Consider the following 24,109-nt stretch of genomic DNA (forward strand, 5'->3'; position numbering starts at 1 on the left):
CATGGAGGAGGATACTAGAGATAGCTGAAAAACAACTTTCAAGAAGCCATTTTATCCAGACCTGTTTATTAGATGAAGCTGAAAAACAGCTTTGTAAAGCTGAAGAAACCCCAACAAGCCTTACCATACAGGCACCTATTATTATGCATGTCTATCGCCCGGAGGCACCGACTATTATGAAGAAGATGATCTCAGTGCATCGGATTTGCACCGTAAGCCCAGTCAAGCTGGGTTGTTACGGTGCAAAGATGGGGGAATCATGAATCATTTTTTAAAACTGTATATACGGACAAAAATGTAACTGTGACGCTGTTATCTCAGCAGCGCAGAACAAGACCGTTAGGAAGAGCAACAAGGCATTCTTCAAGTCAAAAAGAATCTCTTATTTTGTAGAGAGCTCCAAAGAGGATGATTTGTCTCTCTCCCTGCTAACTTGGCGCCAGTTACCAAGGAGAAGGCCGGCACAACATCGTGAGTTCCTAATTCTTTTTGCATTGTAGGATTACAGAGGTCCAGGGAAGGTGCCATTTTCACGCTGCTCGTTCCAGCGTTCAACCTGCACATTGAACACAGCTCAGTCGAGCTTAAGATGCCAAGACGGTAACAGGACAAGCTGAGGGGCTGACCATTATTTGGGAACAGCTCAGTTAGTGTTCTGGGTGAAGTCAGGCAGTAGAGTTACAGGCACGAAACTCTCGTTCAATTATGCATAATTAATGTGTGTAAGGTCAGCTATTTACAAAATATGTTTACACCATTAGATGTTTACAGTATGCACATGGGCAAAATACGGCCATACGGAATGGAGCGTTATCCTGTGAATCTATTATGCTAATGTTGTAGTACTGTGAACTGCCAATTCACTTCAATAAAGCCAATAAGTGCAGATATTGGACTGAAGCTCCACGTTAACTAACCCGTGTTATTCACAACTGGAACAAATTCAAATCCTAATACTGCCCAGCATCCTTAAATTTACTTTATATGCAGATTTGAACAATTATATGAAGCTATTGAATAGACAGTCCAGGAAAAAAAAGCAACCATATCGGTTTCCATTCAGTAGGCAAACATATTAAATACCTGAATCTCGGTTAACTAGTTATGTTCAGGTGGTTAACCTTTAACTGAAAAAAAAATCAACTTACTACTGGGTACAAGTTATGAACCAAGACCAATATTAAACAATTTTCTACGTCACTATAATCATGGTTATTAAAATTTAATAGCCAAAGCACTACAGTATCAGGTTTATTATGAACTCCTAAGATTATGCCTAGCCTTGACAATGGGAAAACCAAAACCTTGCTAGTAAAGGCAGGCCAATTTGGCTCGGTCCTCAAAGCTAAGAAATCCATGCCCACCTAACCCACAAGCACGCATTGGCAAAAATCAAACTGTCAAGGGCCTGGGCGTCTAGAGCAGGGGGTCCTCAGCTACGAAGGTTGTAGCCGCGGTTCGTCGTCTTCTCCGGCGTGGTTATCCCCCACAGCCATAGGCTTAGTTGGTAGAGAGAGAGGTGGAGAAGAGATAACTGCTCTCCACATCGACATCGACGACCCGAGACTCCTTCCCTTTGTTCAGCGCGTTGTTGGGGTGACGCGGTGGCCTCGCCGCGCCCGCTTCCTCGAAGAGGCTGTCCACGGCGCTAGAACCATTGTCGCCAACCCGGCGATTGGGATCTACACCCGGCTTCTGAGAGGGGCGATTGGGATCAGGCGAGTGCGCCGACACCTCGCCCTCGGAACCGGAAGACAAATCCAGCACCTGCGCCGTGGTCACTTCCTCTGCTCTAGTCAAAATATTTGATGCGATGGTCGGGGCCGCCGATGAGCAGACCGATGGGTCCGTCTATCGCCAACAAGCACCTAATAATTAGCTTTGAAAAGATGTACTCCTATGCCGGCAAAATCTGAAAAAAAAAATTAAGTCTATGCTTAAAATACATTATGATAAATCAAATCAGAGTAAATATGTAGTACATGCGAGAGAGGTGCATCTTGTTTTAAAAATGAGGCAGCCAAATGAATGAATAGAATTGGAGGTTTGGTTTGCACAACACAAGCAAGGGGAAGAGGAAGCAGCAGGAGAAGGATGGGAAATCGAAAAAGAAGGAATTCAAGTTCTACCTGCTCCGTTGTTTTTGTTCTCGGAACTCAGTTATTCTCTGCTGACTAATCAGTTATTCATCAGTTATTCTGTTCTCCCTACTCAGTTATTTTTGTTCTCGCTACTCTGTGATTCCTACAGGATCTCAGTTATTTCTGTTGTGCATACTCAGTTATTCTGTTGTGACAACTCAGTTATTGTGTTCTACGTACCTCAGTTATTCCTATCTGGCTCTCAGTTATTTCTGTTCCGAGCTCTAAGTTATTTCTGTTCTAGCCTTACGGGGATATGAACCAACAGGACTCGAGTCGGGACTGCGGCGCGGGCGGGGTGCGTACGCACAGGAACAGAAAGCAGGCCGTTTTGGGCCAAAAAATCTTGCTTTGGGCTGTGTTTTTATATGGAGTTAAATATATTATGAATACATATAGATAAGCATTAGATGGGGAAAACACTAAGAGCAGTGAGAGAAATGAAACTTTCTGAATGGCCAACAAATTCCCTTACAGGCGAAATGGTCTTCCTCACATCCCAAACCTCATAAGAGTGATAAATTTATAACAGACAGCTAAACATTGCTCTTACGCAGGGCATGGATCATATACCCTCTTGCCTCAGAATCTTCTAATCTGATGAAATACCTGACGCAATTCTAAATCAGCCTTCAATATATCGTTAGCATCCCAAAGTTGCTGTTTTGAAAAACCACATTTCTTAAGTTTTTCAGTACAATGATTTATACTTATAGGGCCCGTCAAAATTTCTTGAACAACTACTCTTTGGTCCAACAACCTAGACAAATGGTGATCAACACTCTCTGAACAGCAAGATTTTTTAGAGCGATGTTGGATGGCACTGTCATCCTTTTCATCCAAACACATGAAAGTTCTTTTCTTACCATTACTTCCAGGAGAAATAGAAGGCAAACGAAGGGTTGGCTCCTGATAAGAATTGGGGACAAAGTCAACAACGACATAGTCGAACACATCAAGCATCATGTCCTTATTTGCCACAATTCGTTCAGAACATTCCTGCATAAACAAAAAACATGGTCAGTTGGGAAGGGCCCCAGGATTAAAATAAGTTTCGGATTATGATATGGATTGAACTGCTTACCCAATGGTTTTTGACAATCATCTCAAATTCGGCAATCCGTTGTTTTAGTTTATTGGCATCAATATCGATGGAACCTTCCAACAAAGACAGAACAACACGCTGCACCTCATCATCAGTAGGATCCCATGAAGAGCGATCTTTTGCCAACGTCTTATTAGTTACAAGGCACGCAAGGATTTGGTAATCCATAAAATCATCAAATGTGGATGGCTCTGAAAAGCAACTCAAATTCTCCAGAAGTTTTTGAAAATGTGCATATAATTTCTTATATAAATTAAAGCATAACTAAACCTTGCAGAGAAGGCTGAGCTTGCACGCGATTCTGAGTTGGTACGTCCACTGGGTTCAGAAGCTGAGAACGACCTCAAATTCTTTTTTAGAAACCCCAAGTGTGTTATTTTGATAAAAGGATAAGTATGACCTGTGACCTGCTACTACAGATTCTAGCCACAAAATATTGCAACTATCTATGCATGGACTGGCACAATGAACTTTCTCATATACTTTGTGGCTTTGCTAGCATAACAATGGTTCTCATCAATTTCATACAGCATGACCCATCCCAGGACCATGTCATGACATGTGACAAAATCATGATGAATTTTGACCTTACATCAGGTCCAAAGAAACAGACCTTCCATCAGGTTTAATATTAAGACTAAATCACAAGCCATTTGTTACAGACCAAACAAACAATCCAAACAGTGAATTACATACATTCAATTTTTAAGGTCAGCTTCAATTGCAGAACCTAAATACTAGTAACCACCTGTATGTGGATCAGCAGAAAAAAATGCTAACAAAGTCAATGTCTGACTAGACTAGCAAAAAAACACAGGAACAGTCAGCAAGCTCAAAGCTTGCAGGGGATAAGGTTGGCTTACCAACAGGCGGGCACTCAGGAGTTCAGGCTCCAATATTACAACTCGTGGTCAGCAGATGCGAAGGAAGAGGAGGAACGACGCACCAATTTTACTAATTTGAATTTGAACGCATCGGGACCGGTCCTTACGCTTCTCCGGTAAGCCGTTGCCAGTCATAAGATGTTACTTACAATTAATACACCGTTGCCCCTCTGATGGAGTCTCGGGAAGCCAATCATAAGATTCCCTATTGTAAATTCAAATATTTCAGTCTCCAACGAAATATATTAACACCGTCAAAAATGACGTCGGCGCCAGCAATGCAGGACATTGTTACGGTGGCGGCGCGGTCTTATTCATCTTCTTAAAACTCCATGGCATTCTGTTTTTATTGCAGACATGAGTTGCCAGCTGTTGTCGCTCTCAACCTGATTTCATAGCCCACCACTTGTCACGTCCTGCCTCTGCACGTGCTGCGCGCGTCACGGACAGTTTCCTTATGGAAACACGTTGGGACAGGCACCATGACTCGTTTCCAACATCGGGACGTGTCCAGCTCCCGCCATCGCCATAACCCGTGAAACATCGTAAACTCGTTAGTTGGGAATCAAGCAAAATGTGCACTTTCCATGCAGAATCACGCTCACATAGGCACCCCTTGTCACGTCTTGCCTCTGCACGTGATCATTAAGGTTGATCATAAAAGATATTTTTTTCTCGACTAACGCTAAGAATGGCTATCACTAGACTAGTCCAAAACATGATCATAAAAGATATTTTTCGGATTATGTCTGAAAAAATCACTCTAAACGATAGTCGAGGGTTGCAAACAATGGACATGCGCACGACCTTGGGCTAGTTTAGTGATAGACATTCTTAGTGTTACTCCAGGCAGATAATCTGGATTCCTGACTATGACTGGAAAATCACTCTAAACTATAGTCGAGGGCTACAAACAGTGGACAAGACTGGTCGGCTAATTAATTTTTTCGACTAACGCTAAGAATGACTATCACTAGACTAGTCTAAAACATGATCATAAAAGATATTTTTTGGATTATGACTGGAAAAATCACTGTAAATGATAGTCGAGGGTTGCAAACAATGGACATGTGCACGACCTTGGGACAACCAACTCGTGTGGTGTCGTGTGGCTAAAGGACCATGTCGTGGTCATCCCTAACAGACTCGGGTCCTCTGAATTTGTAGAGCAGGTTACTAATCTTTTGAATGTAGAACCCTATTAATTGTTCTATCCACTCTTCTGCACGAGTTGGTCACCGTTTCATAAGCCAGATTGTGTGGTTTGGTTCGTAGGAAAAAAGCATAGTGAAATTGCTAAACAACATAAATAATTCTTCACACCAGTGGGTGTGAAGAATTATTGCCATAGTATAACCACAGAGTAGCTAATGGGCAGTCACTTCTTAAGACTTGTATCACACTACCTTTTAGACTAGTTTAGTGATCGTCATTCTTAGAGTTTCTCGAGAAGACTATTTTTTTTACTCAACAGCATACACCCATAGGAAGCAACGAAGTGCTCTCCAGAGGTAACACTAGTTGGAGTACGTTGAGTAAAAAATTAGTCTTATCGAGTAACACTAGGAATGTCTATCACTAAACTAGCCAAAAAGATAATCTGAATTCCTGACTATGACTGAAAAAATCACTCTAAACTATAGTCGAGGGCTACAAACAGTGGACAAGACTAGTCGGCTAATTAATTTTCTCGACAAACAGGGCTACAAAGGATAGTTTTTGGATTATAACTGGAAAAATCACTCTAAATGATAATCGAGGGTTGCAAACAATGGACATGCGCACGACCTTGGGACAGGAAAAAGGTTGGGATAGGCGACATGGTTCATTTCCAACATCGGGATGTGTCCAGCTCCCGTTGTCGCCATAACCCGTGAAACATCGTAAACTCGCAACTAGATGGAAAGAGTGAACTAGGTTTCACCACCCTATCCACTCTCGCCTTTTTGTAATCTTCTCTTAAGCAGTGACTGCCCATTAGCTGCTCTGTGGTTATACTGTGGCAATAATTCTTCACACCCACTGGTGTGAAGAATTATTTATGTTGTTTAGCAATTTCACCATGCTTTTTTCCCTACAAACCAAACCACAGAATCTGGCTTATGAAACGGTGGCCAACTCGTGCGGAAGAGTGGATAGAACAATTAATAGGGTTCTACATTCAAAAGATTAGTAACCTGCTCTACAAATTCAGAGGACCCGAGTCCGTTAGGGATGACCACGACATGATCCTTTAGCCACACGACACCACACGAGTTGGTTGTCCCAAGGTCGTACGCATGTCATTGTTTGCAACCCTCGACTATCATTTACAGTGATTTTTCCAGTCATAATCCAAAAAATATCCTTTATGATCATGTTTTAGACTAGTCTAGTGATAGCCATACTTAGCGTTAGTCGAAAAAATTAATTAGCCGACTAGTCTTGTCCACTGTTTGTAGCCCTCGACTATAGTTTAGAGTGATTTTTCCAGTCATAGTCAGGAATCCAGATTATCTGCCTGGAGTAACACTAAGAATGTCTATCACTAAACTAGCCCAAGGTCGTGCGCATGTCCATTGTTTGCAACCCTCGACTATCGTTTAGAGTGATTTTTCCAAACATAATCCGAAAAATATCTTTTATGATCATGTTTTAGACTAGTCTAGTGATAGCCATTCTTAGCGTTAGTCGAGAAAAAAATATCTTTTATGATCATCTTTTATGATCACGTGCAGAGGCAGGACGTGACAAGGGGTGCCTATGTGAGCGTGATTCTGCATGGAAAGTGCACATTTTGCTTGATTCCCAACTAATTGCGAGTTTACGATGTTTCACGGGTTATGGCGATGGCGGGAGTTGGACACGTCCCGATGTTGGAAATGAACAAGGGGTGGGCTATGAAATCGGGTTGAGAGCGACAACAGCTGGCAACTCATGTCTACAATAAAAACAGAATGCCATGGAGTTTTAAGAAGATGAATAAGACCGCGCCGCCACCGTAACAATGTCCTACATTGCTGGCGCCGACGTCATTTTTGACGGTGTTAATATATTTCGTTGGAGACTGAAATATTTGAATTTACAATAGGGAATCTTATGATTGGCTTCCCGATACTCCATCAGAGGGGCAACGATGTATTAATTGTAAGTAACATCTTATGACTGGCAACGGCTTACCGGAGAAGCGTAAGAACCGGTCCCGAGGCGTTCAAATTCAAATTAGTAAAATTGGTGCGTCGTTCCTCCTCCTCTTCCTTCGCATCTGTTGACCACAAGTTGTAATATGGGAGCCTGAACTCCTGAGTGCCCGCCTGTTGGTAAGCCAACCTTATCCCCTACAAGCTTTGAGCTTGCTGATTGTTCCTGTGTTTTTTTGCTAGTCTAGTCAGACCTTGACTTTGTTAGCATTTTTTCTGCTGATCCACATACAGGTGGTTACTAGTATTTAGGTTCTGCAATTGAAGCTGACCTTAAAAATTGAATGTATGTAATTCACTGTTTGGATTGTTTGTTTGGTCTGTAACAAATGGCTTGTGATTTGGTCTTAATATTAAACCTGATGGAAGGTCTATTTCTTTGGACCAGATGCAAGGTCAAAATTCATCATGATTTTGTCACATGTCATGACATGGTCCAGGGATGGATCATGTTGTATGAAATTGATGAGAACCATTGTTATGCTAGCAAAGCCACAAAGTATATGAGAAAGTTCATTGTGCCAGTCCATGCATAGATAGTTGCAATATTTTGTGGCTAGAATCTGTAGTAGCAGGTCACAGGTCATACTTATCCTTTTATCAAAATAACACACTTGGGGTTTCTAAAAAAGGATTTGAGGTCGTTCTCAGCTTCTGAACCCAGTGGACGTACCAACTCAGAATTGCGTGCAAGCTCAGCCTTCTCTGCATGGTTTAGTTATGCTTTAATTTATATAAGAAATTATATGCACATTTTCAAAAACTTCTGGAGAATTTGAGTTGCTTTTCATGCTTACAATAGATTGATGGAGCCATCCACATTTGATGATTCTATGGATTACCAAATCCTTGCGTGCCTTGTAACTAATAAGACGTTGGCAAAAGATCGCTCTTCATGGGATCCTACTGATGATGAGGTGCAGCGTGTTGTTCTGTCTTTGTTGGAAGGTTCCAAGGATATTGATGCCAATAAACTAAAACAATATATTGCCGAATTTGAGATGATAGTCAAAAACAATTGGGTAAGCAGTTCAATCCATATCATAATCCGAAACTTATTTTAATCCTAGGGCCCTTCCCAACTGACCATGTTTTTTGTTTATGCAGGAATGTTCTGAACGAATTGTGGCAAATAAGGAGATGATGCTTGATGTGTTCGACTATGTCGTTGCTGACTTTGTCCCCAATTTTTATCAGGAGCCAACCCTTCGTTTGCCTTCTATTTCTCCTAGAAGTAATGGTAAGAAAAAAACTTTCATGTGTTTGGATGAAAAGGATGACAGTGCCATCCAACATCGCTCTAAAAGATCTTGCTGTTCAGAGAGTGTTGATCACCATTTGTCTAGGTTGTTGGACCAAAGAGCAGCTGTTCAAGAAATTGACGGGCCCTATAAGTATGAACCATTGTACCGAAAAACTTAAGAAATGTGGTTTTTCAAAACAGCAACTTTGGGATGCTATCGATATATTGAAGGCTGATTTAGAATTGCGTCGGGTATTCATCAGATTAGAAGATTCTGAGGCAAGAGGGTATATGATTCATGCCCTGCGTAACAGCAATGTTTAGCTGTCTGTAATAAATTTATCACTCTTATGAGGTTTGGGATGTGAGGAAGACCATTTCGCCTGTAAGGGAATTTGTTGGCCATTCAGAAAGTTTCATTTCTCTCACTGCTCTTTGTGTTTTCCCCATCTAATGCTTATCTATATGTATTCATAATATATTTAACTCCATATAAAAACACAGCCCAAAGCAAGATTTTTTTGACCCAAAACAGCCTGCTTTCTGTTCTTGTGCGTACGCACCCCGCCCGCGCTGCAGTTCTGACTCGAGTCCCGTTGGTTCCTATCCCCGTAAGGCCAGAACAGAAATAACTTAGAGCAACTTAGAGCTCAGAACAGAAATAACTGAGAGCCAGATAGGAATAACTGAGGTACGTAGAACACAATAACTGAGTTGTCACAACAGAATAACTGAGTATGCACAGCAGAAATAACTGAGATCCTGTAGGAATCACAGAGTAGCGAGAACAAAAATAACTGAGTAGGGAGAACAGAATAACTGATGAATAACTGATTAGTCAGCAGAGAATAACTAAGTCCCGAGAACAAAAACAACGGAGCAGGTATAACTTGAATTCCTTCTTTTTCGATTTCCCATCCTTCTCCTGCTGCTTCCTCTTCCCCTTGCTTGCGTTGTGCAAACCAAACCCCCAGTTCTATTCATTCATTTGGCCGCCTCATTTTTAAAACAAGATGCACCTCTCTCGCATGTACTACGTATTTAATCTGATTTGATTTATCATAATGTATTTTAAGCATAGACTTAATTTTTTTCAGATTTTGCCGGCATAGGAGTACATATTTTCAAAGCTAAATATTAGGTGCTTGTTGGCGATAGACGGACCCATCGGTCTGCTCATCGGCGGCCCCGACCATCGCATCAAATATTTTGACTAGAGCAGAGGAAGTGACCCCCTCCACTTCCACGACCCCCTCCACTTCCAAACCCCACGGCGGTGCAGAGCGCATCGCCGAGCCCCCACCCACCCGACAGCCTCACCTCGAATTCTTCTCCAGTAGTTCCTTGCCCTCCTCCTTCCCCTTCCCTCCTCGACAGGTACCCGGCGGCTTGGATCTATGCGGACCCGGCATCTATATTTTACCTCATTGGTAAAGAGTTCGTGTCTCCCTGTCTTTATTCCTGTCTCCCTGTGCCGTATATAAAGGCATCGGCCTGCTGTATTTTAGGCAAGCTTAAACATGGTAACACTAATCAATCACTAATCAATCCCTCCTTTCCTTCCTTCTACTTTCCTCAATCACTAATCAATCCCTCCTTTCCTTCCTTCTACTTTCCATTTCCCTATTTTCCTTTCTAGCCACTACTTTCCATATGCTCCTGCGGATCTGCACGTCCTCCCAGATCGCGCTCCTGGGCGTGGCGCTGCCTGGCGTACGAGCGCCCGTACATAACATCTCTCCCCTCGTCGAAGACCAGCTCGTCCTCGAGCTGGAAGGCTGGGAATCAGGCGCGGAAATCGTCGAACTCCTCCGTGTCGCGGCGGGAAAGAGCATCCGCAACGACGTTTGTGGCGCCCGACCTGTACTCCACAGTGAAAGCAAAGCCCAACAACTTCCCGACCCAGTGGTGTTGCGGGATCGTGGAGAGGCGCTGGTCGAGGAGGTATTTGAGGCTATAGTGGTCCGTCTTGACGACGAAGCACCGCCCCCAGAGATACGGCCGCCAGTGCCGGACCGCCTGTACTAAGCCGATGAGCTCGCGCTCGTAGGCTGCCAACGCCCGGTGACGAGGAGCAATGGGGCGGCTGAAGAATGCCACCAGGTGTCCCTCTTGGGTGAGGACGGCGCCAAACCCGTGTGACGACGCATCACACTCAACCACGAAGGTCTTTGTGAAGTCAGGCATGGTGAGGACCGGTGCCGAGGTGACGGCGACCTTGAGGGCGCCGAAAGCCGCCGCTGCTTTGTCATCCCAAGCGAAGGCGTCTTTCTTAAGGAGGGTCGTGAGCGGTGCGGCGACCGTGCCGTAGTTAGGCACAAATTTGCGGTAGTAGCCTGTCAGGCCAAGAAACCCGCGCACCGCCCGAGCCGAGCGCGGCACCGGCCAGTCGAAGATGGCTTGCACCTTTGCCGGGTCCATGGCCACGCCCGCCGCCGAGATCACATGACCGAGGTAGGCGACGGACGGGGCTCCGAAGGCGCATTTGGAGCACTTGACGAAGAGCTGGTGGCGTTGCAGTTCCTCGAGGACCATCCTGAGGTGGTGCAGGTGCTCCTCCCAATTCTTGCTATATATCAAGATATCATCAAAGAAAACAAGGACAAACCGGCGGAGGAAGAGACGGAGTACATCGTTCATGAGCGCCTGGAATGTCGCCGGTGCGTTGCAAAGCCTGAACGCCATCACCAGGAACTCGTACAGGCCGTCGTGTGTACGAAATGCCGTTTTGTGCACGTCCTCCAGCCTCATGCGCACCTGATGGTACCCGGAACGCAGGTCCAGCTTGGAGAAGAACCGGGCACCATGAAGCTCGTTCAGCAGCTCGTCGACCACCGGGATCGGGAAGGCGTCCTTGATGGTGACCGCGTTTAGCGCGCAGTAGTCGACGCAGAACCGCCACGACCCATCGGGCTTCTTCACGAGGACCGGCGACGAGAACGGTGAATCGCTGCGACGGACGATCCCCTGCTCGATCATGGCGGCGCACTGGCGTTCCAGCTCGTCTTTGTACGCCGCCGGGTACCGGTAGGGCCGGACCGCCGCCGGGTACCGGTAGGGCCGGACCGCCACCGGTTGCGCGCCCTGCTTGAGGATGATGCGGTGGTCATGGGCGCGCAACGAGAGCAGACCGACCGGCTCTCGAAGACGGTCACGAAGGTGTCCAGAAGAGTCGCGAGAAGAGGCTCAGCCGCGGTGGTGGCGCCCAGCACCGAAGCCGAGGATGTGGGCACGCCGGTCCAGCAGACCGTACGGTCCTGGTGTTGGAACGACATGCGCCGGCACGCGAGATCCCACACGATGGGCCCTAGCCCGCCCAGCCAGCGAGTGTCGAGGACGACGTCGTACCCGACCAACGGCATGACGAAGAGATCGGCCGGGAATGCGTCGCTGCCGACGGTGAGGGGTGCGTTGCGGATGACGCCCACGCAAGTGATGCGTTCGCCGTTGGCCACCATGGCCGATAGGCGCGGGCGCTGTTGCTGGGGAAGGCCGGAACACCGCGCCGCTGCCTCGAATATGAAATTGTGTGTGCTGCCCGAGTCGTGGAGGGCGACGAACGGGGTGGCCCCTAGCATGACGGCCACCTGCATGGTGTCGGCCACGGGGCAGCCCGAGACAGCCTGCAACGAGAAGCACGGCGCCTCAGCATCGGGGCCGTCGGGGTGGTCGGTGTCGTCTTCGTCCATGATCTCGACGCCTTCGACGAAGAAGATGCGCTTGCAGAACCTATTGTGACCCCTGGAATACTTGTCATTGCAATTGAAACATAATCCGAGGCGATGGCGTTCGGCCATCTCAGTGCTGAGCCTTCTGCCCTCGCCACGGCCTGGAGCCGCGCCCGCCGGTGGCGCAGGGAGCGTCAAAGGAACGTGGGGCGCCGGAACCGCCATAGGCGCCGGTCGCGGCGGAGGAGGCAGGACGCCGCGCGCGGCTGGCCTGGTCTGAGCTGGCACTGAGGCCCTGTCGAGTTCCATCAGCTCCACTTGCCGCGCGAGGCTCATAGCCGCCGCGAGCGACTGGGGGTTGTGGATGCGCACCACATGGCTGAGCGGTGGCAGCAGCCCGCCCGTGAAGAGTTGCACGCGTTGGCGTTCCTCCAGTGGTCCGGCGCGCGGTAGTAGCTCCTGGAAGCGGTTCTGGTACTCCTCCACGGTGCCCGTCCACCTGCACTCAGCGAGTTCGAACAGCGGCGCCGAGTGTAGAGGAGGCCCGAAGCGCAACTGGAGGATGTCCTTGAAGCGGTGCCAGCGCGGAGTCCCCTCGTCCGTCTATAGCTGGAGGTACCACGACTGGGCCACGCCCTCGAGGTGGTAAGAAGCCATCCAAACCTTCTCCTCCTCCATGATCCGCTGCTGATGAAAGTAGGACTCGCAGCGGTTGACGAAGAGCATGGGGTCCGACTTGTCGTCAAAACGCGGGAAGTCAATCTTTTGGAACCTCGGCGGTCGATCGATGTGGTGCTGGCCGTCGTGGCCGCCGCTGCCGGATGGCGAGGAGAACGGCGCCTTGTCCTTCTTCAACGACTCAACGTCATTTTGGAGGACAGAGATCGTGCCCGTGAGCTTCTCGATCACCGCAGCCAGATCGTCGATGGTTTTGGTGCTCATAATGGAGGAGGTCGACGGCGGTGAGGGTGGAGGGCTGGGTGGTGGTTGGATAACGTCGAGGAACTGATCGGAGGTGTGGGATTGAGAAGACGAAGATCGCCTGACTCGTGATACCAGGTTGTCAAGGGCCTGGGCGTCTAGAGCAGGGGGCCCTCGGCAACGATGGACGTCTAGAGCAGGGGGCCCTCGGCTACGAAGGTCGTAGCCGCGGTTCGTCGTCTTCTCCGGTGTGGTTATCCCCCACAGCCATAGGCTTGGTAGAGAGAGAGGTGGAGAAGAGATAACTTCTTGGCTGCCTTTATTCCTGTCTCCATGTGCCGTATATAAAGGCATCGGCCTGCTGTATTTTAGGCAAGCTTAAACATGGTAACACTAATCAATCACTAATCAATCTCTCATTTCCTTCCTTCTACTTTCCATTTCCCTATTTTCCTTTCTAGCCACTACTTTCCATATGCTCCTGTGGATCTGCGCGCCCTCCCAGATCGCACTCCTAGGCGTGGCGCCTGTCACGGGCGCGACGCTGCCTGGCGTACGAGCGCCCGTTGTTGGAATATAATATAAGTGAATTATCCACCCCTCCTATAAGCTTAAGCTTTTGGATTGAATTGGTTGGTGCATGCAACTTAATATGGTATCAGAGCCAGAGGTCTCGAGTTCGAATCCTGGTTAGCACAATTAAATAAAATAATTGTTGCTCGCTCCTATATTCCACGTCAGAGACCCAAAATGAGGCTCGACGTGAGGGGGAGTGTTGGAATATAATATAAGTGAATTGTCCACTACTCCACCACTCCTATCAGCTTAAGCTTTTGGGTTGAACTGGTTGGTGCATATAACTTAATACCAGTACATGACACAAACATTCAGGAGTTTCCATAACTGCTAGACAGGGACGAGGTGGAACAACATATCCAACCATTTAGAACTCTATAAAATCCAAGCATATCCTAAAGTTCAAGTATTTTATCTAGGTAAGGTACAGTAGCACTAGACAGCTAAAATATTGTTATTCTTTTTGAAGAACAGTGCTACTGTAAAGTGAATGCTTATCAACTCAAAATGCATAATCCACATGCCTCAAAATATTTTTTTCTAATCTCAACACCACAACAAGCAACAAGGGCAGTATGTAAACCATAGTGGTGAAAGCAATAAATACATACCCATTCACCTGGGCACAGGGATCGATAGTACTTGGCAAACTTATCACACTCAGGTGCATCCTCACCTTTTGCAGCCACACACCTGATTAAACAACCGCACTTATTGAAACGATTATCCTTATTTATCTCGACTTTATGAAACATCACAATGAAAAACCCTACCTGTGGTATTCAACATAGCGTGTGAAACAATGCCTCGTTTGATTTGTTGTTGGGAAACGAAAATCTGCTGGAGCTGTTTCAATCTGTATATCGAAATTTGAAAGCATTTAGCATCCATTAACATGAAACTGCCAAGTGATATCATCATCGGTTTAATTTTTGGCAACAACAAACCTTGATCTCAGGTTTCTCAGCCTCTTCCTCCTCGGCAGTCTCACTTGCTTCCTCTGCAGCAGTGTTAGTTTCTTCTGCGTCTGACTTTTCAGCAGCATCTTGTACTTCAGACGTTTCATTCTTATCTTCTACAGATGAAGGAGTCTCATCATTGGTTGAAGGAGCAGATTCAGTCTCAGTACCACTAGAGGGCTTCTCCTCAGCTGCCTTTTCCACTGGAACTTCCTGTGGTGGAAGTGAATATTCCTACAAATGAAGCATGAGTTCAGTAACATTACTTATGGATAAGTTGAAATAAAAGCATGAATCAAAGAGGAATGAGCTTGCAGAAGATCTAGTGCATCATTCGTCACATACAACTAGTGAAGTTTAAAATAAGCAACTCACATCAAAGGAGATCATTTCTTGCATCTAAGATCTAAAATGAAAGTAAGCAAGCCAGTATGCATATGCGACTTTGAGATATGAACCTATTGACACAAGTAGAAGCCTCATTCAATAACCTTCACCTGTATTAAACAGCTAAGTCCAATTTAATATTGACCAAATTGTCCCAACTCATATACAACTATTGCAGTGTAGCAATTACCAAGCAAGAAGTACATGAACCCATATAACAATTTAATATTGACCAAATTGTCCCAACTCATATACAACTATTGCAGTGTAGCAATTACCAAGCAAGAAGTACATGAACCCATATAACCAGCCCCAACAGATTAAAATATAAAACGACACAACCAGCTTCAACATAGGAGGCCAATTTTACATGTGCACTCAAAAGTTTCACACAAATGTTGTTTATATGAGCACATCCGGATGCTATGATCTAGTAAACATTGGACAGCAACAAATGAAAATAAGAACCAATAAACAATGTTCCATGCTGATCACAAAAAGAAAATGGTGAATATGCATGAAAACATTCTTGTACAGAAAACTTATAAAAAATGGCCATCTTTGGGTCGCCACCTAATCTAGCCAATCAGAACCTACCCTAGTGCTTTCTAAAACACTGATACAAAACTTAAGAGACCTGACAGGTGATGTCAAATGTTAAAAAAAACTGTGTTTTCTACCAAAAAGCTGAGCCTTTGAATATACTACCAAAAAAACACATACAGGAATCTATCTTCATACAAACTCCAATTCACATGCAAAACCACCGACTCTATACTTAAACCATCTACATCATTTTTGATTCTCCTAACAGTTACTGAAGATCAATTTTGAGACTCACTCCAGACCATCCATAGGTTCAAACTAATATTGTCTAAAGCAACTATTGAGAACCATCCTATCCATTACAAAGAAACTACAATTTTGACTCCACTATTCAAACTTTGACTGGGTTTCTTATGCTCATGCAAATTGTTACAAGTATAATTCTTCATGGTGATTCTAGTACAACTTGTTGCAGCTTTAAATAACTATGTATTTGAAAATCATTAACAGACAAAGTTTGAATAGTAAAAGTTGAAGTTAACAGATAGTTGCAAACGAGGCGAGTACCGAATACCACCCATAATCCTTGTAGCATTCTAGAAGAATGTTCAATACTTGACTAGAAAAATCCTAGGAATCAAAATAAATAATTAGAAATTTTCTATAAACTAGACATTTTGAAAATAATCAGGTAACAAGATCATGTCCTTTGTAAATGTAATACCCACTTTTTAAGAAAATCGAAAAGGAGAAAAGTACATCTCTTTGTATACATGAGTGTGTCATCTCTATCTATCATTCATGTGAACACGTTATTTAAACAAATAAATAATTAACAAAAGACACCTAAATAACCTAAGTGCATCATGTTGGCTTTTATTTGTATGTGCATTTGATAAAAATAAGAAATTATATCAATAGAAATATAATAATGTCCAAATTGGGATTTAAGACCTCATTTACAATTTAGAAATTTGAGATAACATCGAAGAACAAGAAAAAAAAAGATCACCTTGTAAAGAAAACTGGATAAAAATAAATATAACTCTTCAAGTGAGTACTCTTAATTTACACCTTTAATCTGGGTACAAATTCGCAACAAACATTTGAATTCAAATAGAGATTTAAATCAGGAAAAGAATGAGAAAAGCAAAGGAGAAAGAAAAGAAAAAAAAGAAAAACAAGTCGCTGCATGGGCCGACTAACCCTGTTTTCGGCCCAGATAGTATTTCCTCCCGCGCGGCCCATACCTCGCGCGCGGGCGTGCGCTGACACGGGGGCCCCTGGGGCAGTCTCTCCTCGCGCTCGTTCTCATCTCCTCACTGGACCGCGGCCCCCACACATCAGGGAGGTGGGCGTCACTGTCTTCATCCCCGAACGGAGCGGCTGAGACGCGCGCGACTCCGTCTTCATCCCCTCCACCGAAGCCTGCGCCAACGAACACCGCGACGTTGCCGCGCGCTTGGACGGTCTCCCCCTAACGCCTTGGCTCACTGGCGCGTAGGGCCCGGGCGTCTATCTCACTGGCGCGCGCGAAATTGTCATCGCGGCTTCAATAGACTCGCCGCCCATGGCGGAGGTCGCCCGCGGGAATCGGACTCCACGACCTACCTGGCGCCCCTGCTCGCAACCATAAAGACCGAGCCACCGTGGATTAATCCCCGTCTCCCTCTCCACCACTTCACGTCGCCACCACAATTACCCACTCGGATTTGAGCGCGGGATTAAGGAAATTGCCAGCCGCGGGCTACGAACGGCGCGCCGCCGAGGGAATCGAGCCTCTACTTTGACCGGAACATCGAGGTATGCATCGAACCCTCCCTGAAGATCGGTAGAAGGTAGTCAATGTCGCACCGCGAAGAAACCATGGCGGGTGATTCCAAGATTTCTCGCTGGAGCACCGCCGGTCGCCATGAATCGCATATCACCGTGGACCGAGTCTTGCACTCGATGTCGGCCGAAATTTGTTTGGGAATTGAGTTCAGGGAGTCGTCAATCTCGCGGGGGCCGAACGAATTTGAGTCTGGCGCTCGGGTTGGCCGGATTTGTGGGCTCCGGTGACCCCGCCGTCGTGCGCAGAGGCAGGTTGGGTGGCTCAGGCTGGGTAGAAGAAGAAGCTTCCGCGACCGTCGGATCGGGCGCGGGCAGATAGGATTAAAACGTGGAATACCCCTTCGCGCTAGGAGTCGTGGACCGAGGATCTGGAATCCAACGGTTGCTGGCGCATTAGTGTACATAACCAGCTCGAACTAATCTGAGCGCTTGATCTCTGATCGGACGGCCAGTAAATCCCGATACCCCTTCGCCGAGCCAAAACTGCAAAATAGCCCCTCGGTTTCATTAAAATCAACCCGCCGTCCATAGTCACTATGCGCTGTGTCTCGGGTTTCTTGTCCCGAGCCCCCTGCTGTTATCTGATATTGAGGCCCAGTCCAGAGATCGTTTAATTTGAATAAATGAATTAGGAAATGGATTTTTAATATGAAAATAACTACTAGAACTTAATAAATTCATAGAAAATTCATACTTGCTCTAAATTACTCCATTCCACTTTCTAAATTTTTGTAATTTAATTCTCTATCACTTAGAGCCTCTGTTTTGTCATGAAAACAGTAAGAAATTTAATTCCTCACTTAATCTATTTTAAACACATAAAACCTTTGAAAATCCATAACTTAAAATCTATAACTCCAAAAATTATGATTCCTGTTCCTAGAATTTTATTTTAATGTGTAGATTATTACTGTGTATTTTGCTTATATGTTTGGTGTAATGTTAATTTCTCTATATGCATTGTGCTTGTTTGTATTGTGGCGAGTAGAAGAGCCCGTTGCTGAGGATCCTGGTGAGCAGCAGGTTGAAGTAGCTGAGCAGGAGCTCATTGAAGGCAAGTTGTGCCCTTGACCACTTTTTACCCAATAATGTTCTTTAATATCACTTACTCATGCATAGGTTAATTTTGATGGGACCCGATAGGTCATCCTAGATTGTTTATCTCATTACCTTGTTTACCCCTGAATCACTTGGGTAGTGTGCTATTGCTTTACATGGTTTTGGGATAATCATTTATTATATCTATGTTCCAATTATTCTTGTTATTCTCTTTATGTTCATGTTAAGATCATTAATGTTAATTGGAACATAGAGCTTAACTTGAGAACCACGTGCCACCACAAGGGTTTAATGGGACGCCCTTGGCTGACTAATTAGGAAAGCTAGTGGAAGACTACCTTACCCGAAAGGGGCAAGGGCAGTAGGGGAGTTGCATGCAAGGAGGTTCTCGGGTTGATTTTGCTGCGATGGCGGTCAGACGGGGGATTCTTGCAAGTGCTCTTCCCATAAACTGTAGCGGGTTTTCGGAAGCTAGTGGAACTTTGTAAAGGCCTCGTAGTGTTGCCCTGCCGCGCTTCCTAGGTAGAGGTGTATGGGAGTCGCGACCCCTTGGCAGATGGGTAACATGACTTGTGGGTAAAGGGTACAACCTCTGCAGAGTGTAAAACTGGTATACTAGCCGAGCTCACGGTCATGAGCAGCTCAGGACTCTCTGATGTTTAAATTATGGAACTTAAATTCAATTTTGTCATTTGCATTGCATGGGTTTATTATTAATTTGTTCAATTACTTTATTTAAGGTTTGGTATTTACTTACATTTAGTAACTGCTAATAAAAGTTTGACCAACTACTTAAAAGCAATGCTCAGCTTTAACCCCTATCATTGATTAGCCTTACACATCACATGAACTCACACCTTTGTGAGTTTATGCCCACTGGTTCCCCACAACTTGTTGAGCTATGATCATGTGTGAGCTCACCCTTGCTGTCTCACACCCCCCCACAGGAGAAGAACAGGTGGTTCAGGAGGAGCCACAAGGCGAGGAGTATGATCTGATCTAGGTGGCGTTTCTCAGTTGACATTGGCGCCGACGATCCTTAGTTCGTTTTATATTTATCTTTTATTTTGTAATAAGTCTTCCGCTATGTAATAAATACTCTGATGTTATTGACATTTATCTCTATACACTCTGTTATTATATATGTTGTCTTCTTGGCGCATGTATGAGATGCACCTGGCTTTGTTCCTTAAAGCCGGGTGTGACAGTAAAATACTAAAAGGAAAGACATTCACATAGTAGCACTACCCTTTCCTTACAATGAACATATCTAATACAGTAATACTAAGCAATATGTCCCAAGTGTGACAGTAAAATACTAAAAGGAAAGACATTCACATAGTAGCACTACCCTTTCCTTACAATGAACATATCTAATACAGTAATACTAAGCAATATGTCCCAAAATATCTAATCACAAGAATAGCCCTTAAATATTTTGATACTGCAGGACTCATAGCAAAATACATAGTGTTGCTGTCACATAACCACCAGCTCTTCTAGAGCATTTATGCATTACCATGTCCTTTCTATAAAAGTGAAGTTTTCTGCTATGGAGAAGCAAAACAGTATGGACAAGTTTATACTCACTTATTTGGATGTGGTTTGGGTCATTGCCCATTCAGACATTTGGGAATCCCTATGCATCATAAACGATTGGCAAATAGTGACTGGAAAGTAATAGAAGATAGGCTTGATAAGAAGCCAAGTTGTTGGAAGACTAAATATATATCCTATGGTGGCAAGTTGATTCTCGTAAACTCGGTGCTTAGCATTCTTTCCATGTACATGTTATCTTTTTTTGAGATTCCTAAAGAGGTGCTAAAAACTAGATTATTATAGATCCAGGTTTTTTGGCAAAATAATCAAGATAAGAAACGGTACAGGCTTGCTAAGTGGAATATCCTGTGTAGGCCAATGGACCAGGGAGGGTTGGGTATAAAGGATTTGGGAATACAGAACAAATGTCTGTTGAGCAAATGGCTTCTTAATCTAGTAAATATTGATGGATTATGGCAACAACTACTGGGAAAAAGTATTTAACTCGGAAAACAATTACTAAAGTGACTAAACATCCGGGTGATTCCCACTTCTGGACGGGATTGATGGGAGTTAAGGACGACTTGTTTAGACTGGCATGTTTCGGGTGCAAAATGGGGAACAAGTTAGTTTTTTCGGAGGATATTTGGTTAGGGTCAAACACCCTAAAGGATAAATATCCCAATCTATATAATATTGCCTACAGAAAGCATGCTACTGTTGCAGAGGTCTATATGGGATAAATCAACAGGGATGGTGGGAATTGCAATCTAGACTGGCTGAGATTCAGCTCAATGAAGACCAGGACATGTTTGTCTAGTCACCTACAAAAGGGGGCATTTTTAAGTAAAGTCTATGTATGGTTGCCTATTGAACCACAATGTTATTCCTGTCCTTAAACATTGTTGGAAAATCAAAATCCCACTAAAAATAATATTTTTTGTGGTATGTGTATAAGGGTGTAGTTCTTACAAAAGACAATCTAGCAAAACGTAGATAGAAGAGGAGTATGAAATGTCGTTTTTGTAATTGCAATGAAACTATAGATCATTTGTTCTTCCAATGTTACTTTGCTAGATTTATTTGACAAATTGTTGAGATAGTATCTTGTTTCAAGGCTCCAATTTATGGTAGGAGCTACAGTCATAGTGTGGGCAATATGGACTAGTCAAAATGATGTTATTTTTAACAATGCAATTGTTATGTCACCAATGCAGGTAATTTACAAGAGCACTTATTGGATTCTGTTTTGGAGCCTACTGCAGAAGAAGGACCAATTGCTGCTAAAGGATGCTTCACTGCAGCTAGAGATAATTACGATGGACATCTTTACTTGGAATGGATGGCGGTTTAGCAATAGATTAGAAGTTTAGTCAATTACTGCTTTTTCTATTGTTGGCCTTTTGTGTGTTTTCTATCCTTTATTAGGTTTTGATCAGCCCAAATATAAACTTTGTAGAGGCCAGAACTATGTTTCATTTCTGATGAAATAAATTTCCCCTTGTCGGAAAAAATGTCCTTTCTAGATTACCAGAAATCCTGATAGGCCATCAGCCTTGATGGCTTTCATCCTAAAATAATATGGTCAAAAGCTTCTACACGTTTAGGCACCAAACTTACATTGCATGAGAGACTAGGCAGTAGGCACCACCACCAACTACAGCATATACCTAACACAAACTATGGATCTATCAGCATTCCACAAAGGGCCTAATTAACAGGTAACACGACTACTAAGAAAAATTGAAACTAGCAGCAGGTAACTTGATGTTCTTCCTCCACCAAAAACCTTTAACATCTACGCATATCCCAAAATCCCACCAAATTGTTGGCCAAACAAATACACCAGTCGCCATTTGGGAATCAACAGCGACAAATAGACGATCCTTACTAGCAGATCCAAAAACCTGGCGCCGAGCAAAACCAATCCCGCACAAGGCCATCGGAGAAACGCAAATCTGAAAGCGCTCGCTAGATCCGTCACCACGGAGTCGCGAAGTCCAGATCGGGAGGTGTGGGCACCAAACGAGATGATGGGCTAGAGGAGTCGAAGTGCTGCGTACCTCAGCGAGGGACGGCGTCTTGGCTTCCGCGGCCATGGGCGCAGCAGCAGCCTCGAAGCTTCTACAGTGGCGGCTGCGAGAGCGAGGGAGAGATCAGAGAGATAGGGAGGGAGGGGGGGTGCTGGACTGGGATCGCCTGCCGTCGCCCACCGAAGGCAGGAGCACGCAGTCAGCTGCTCTCCACCGTTGAAGCAATCCAACGGCTGGCAACAGATTGGCAGCATTTCTCTGCTTTGATGTTGAAACGGAAGAAACCAAAGTGCATAGATAATCAAAGCCAACAAACTAGGATCAAATTATTTCATTCCAGCATTTCATTCTGGTTACCTTGCTATTTGTTGTGCTAAGCCGAGAAATTTGTGTAAGAGATATTTGTAGTGCCGCATAGTGTCAAACATTTAATTTTCGATTATCCTTCTTCCTTGGTTATCGTGTACAGTTCCATGACGCGCTTCTTGTGTCCATCGTTTTAACACATATTTTGTTGGCACTGTTTTGATATTTATCAAATCAAGAACTTTCGATGCATGACCACATAATATTCTGATCCTTCTAAATTGACCACAACCACATAAAATTGTTTGTTCCAAAGGATTACAAATAACTTTATACTCATTCTCAAATTCCAAGTTCTCATCTCCAATTGCCACAAGATATTCATTTTCTCCATTCAATGCTTTTGGCACATGCTGCTGTAGATGGTTCATATTCAGCTTGGAAAGCTTCAAATATAACGGGTGTATACATTTTGCTCGCTTGCAGCAATATAGGTGTCATGATCTTAATTCTAGGCAACTTTTTCTTTGACTCAAACAGTGAGTTCAATTCTTTATCTCTTTTTTCTTGTACCACCCTCTCAAAATGCTTTAGAAATCGAATCATATCAAAAACATTTTTGAAATTATCTTTGTCGGCGTTTCGAGACCGGGGGTCCCTAGGCCGACGAGTGAATGTCGCCGCGTGCCCCAGCCCAGATAGGTCGAGCGCGAGGCCGAGCGCGAAGGGGGGAAAGCGAGGCGGCCGGAGACCGGCGTGAGAGAGGTGGGAATCTCGCGGCCTTCGTGTTCGTCCCGCGCCCAGGTCGGGTGCGCTTGCAGTAGGGGGTTACAAGCGTCCACGCGGGAGAGGGAGCGAGCGGCTTCAAGCGAGCGCGTGTCTCGTCCTCGTCCCCGCGCGGCCAACCCTCTCTAAGAGGGCCCTGGTCCTTCCTTTTATAGGCGTAAGGAGAGGATCCAGGTGTACAATGGGGGGTGTAGCAGAGTGCTACGTGTCTAGCGGGGCAGAGCTAGCGCCCTAAGTACATGCCGTTGTGGCAGCCGGAGAGATTTTGGCACCCAGCTAGTGTGATGTCGTGGCCGTCGGAGGAGCGATGGAGCCTGGCGGAGGGACAACTGTCGGAGCTGTTGAGTCCTTGCTGACGTCCTCTTGCTTCCGTAAGGGGGCTGAGAGCCACCGTCATCACAAAGTATGCGGGGTGCCATCATTGCCTATCTGGCGGAGCGAGCCAGATGGGACGCCGGTCTTGTCCCCCGTGGCCCGAGTCAGCTCGGGGTAGGGTGATGATGGCGCCTCCTATCGACGTGGCTGGCCTGCGCCCTGGGTTGGGCGATGTGGAAGCTCCTCCGAAGCCGAGGTCGAGTCTGTCTTCCGTGGCCGAGGTCGAGTCCGAGCCCCTGGGTCGGGCGAGGCGGAGACCGTCGGCTGAGGTCAGGGCGTAGTCCGAGCCCTAGGGTCGGGCGGAGCGGAGTTCGTCGTCTTCTGGGGCTGAGCCCAAGTCCGAGCCCTGGGTCGGGCGGAGCGGAGTTCGCCGTCTTCCGGGGCTTAGCCCGAGTCCGAGCCCTGGGTCGGGCAGAGCGGAGTTCGCCGTCTTCCGGGACCTAGCCCGAGTCTGAGCCCTGGGTCGAGCGGAGCGGAGTTCGCCGTCTTCCGGGGCCTAGCCCGAGTCCGAGCCCTGGGTCGGGCGGAGCGGAGTTTCCTATGGTGCCTGCGGTCGGGCCTGACTGCCT

General features: G+C 45.5%; 1 protein-coding gene across 9 annotated transcripts; it reads right to left on the reverse strand.

Moving 5' to 3' along the window:
* Nucleotides 1-25: 25 nt before the first annotated feature.
* LOC100272443 (Cytochrome c oxidase subunit 6b-1) lies at nucleotides 26-22,348 on the reverse strand. Of its 9 annotated transcripts, none has more exons than XM_008660005.4 (7): nucleotides 22,104-22,320; nucleotides 16,177-16,239; nucleotides 14,665-14,910; nucleotides 14,491-14,573; nucleotides 14,329-14,410; nucleotides 3,008-3,140; nucleotides 26-556 (listed from the first exon to the last, which is right to left on the reverse strand). In XM_008660005.4, exons 1-7 carry the CDS (start codon nucleotides 22,137-22,139, stop codon nucleotides 552-554), a joined length of 648 nt encoding a protein of 215 aa, XP_008658227.1. In that variant the 5' UTR covers nucleotides 22,140-22,320; the 3' UTR covers nucleotides 26-551. The 9 variants fall into 9 exon arrangements, with proteins under 9 accessions (XP_008658227.1, XP_008658229.1, XP_035818034.1 ...); XM_020543530.3 differs by lacking the exon at nucleotides 26-556 and adding an exon at nucleotides 975-1,912; XM_008660007.4 differs by lacking the exon at nucleotides 3,008-3,140 and having other exon boundaries at nucleotides 22,104-22,348.
* Between the last annotated feature and the right edge of the window lie 1,761 nt (nucleotides 22,349-24,109).

This window comes from Zea mays, chromosome 9 (genome assembly GCF_902167145.1).
Source record: "Zea mays cultivar B73 chromosome 9, Zm-B73-REFERENCE-NAM-5.0, whole genome shotgun sequence".
Lineage (NCBI taxonomy): Eukaryota > Viridiplantae > Streptophyta > Magnoliopsida > Poales > Poaceae > Zea > Zea mays.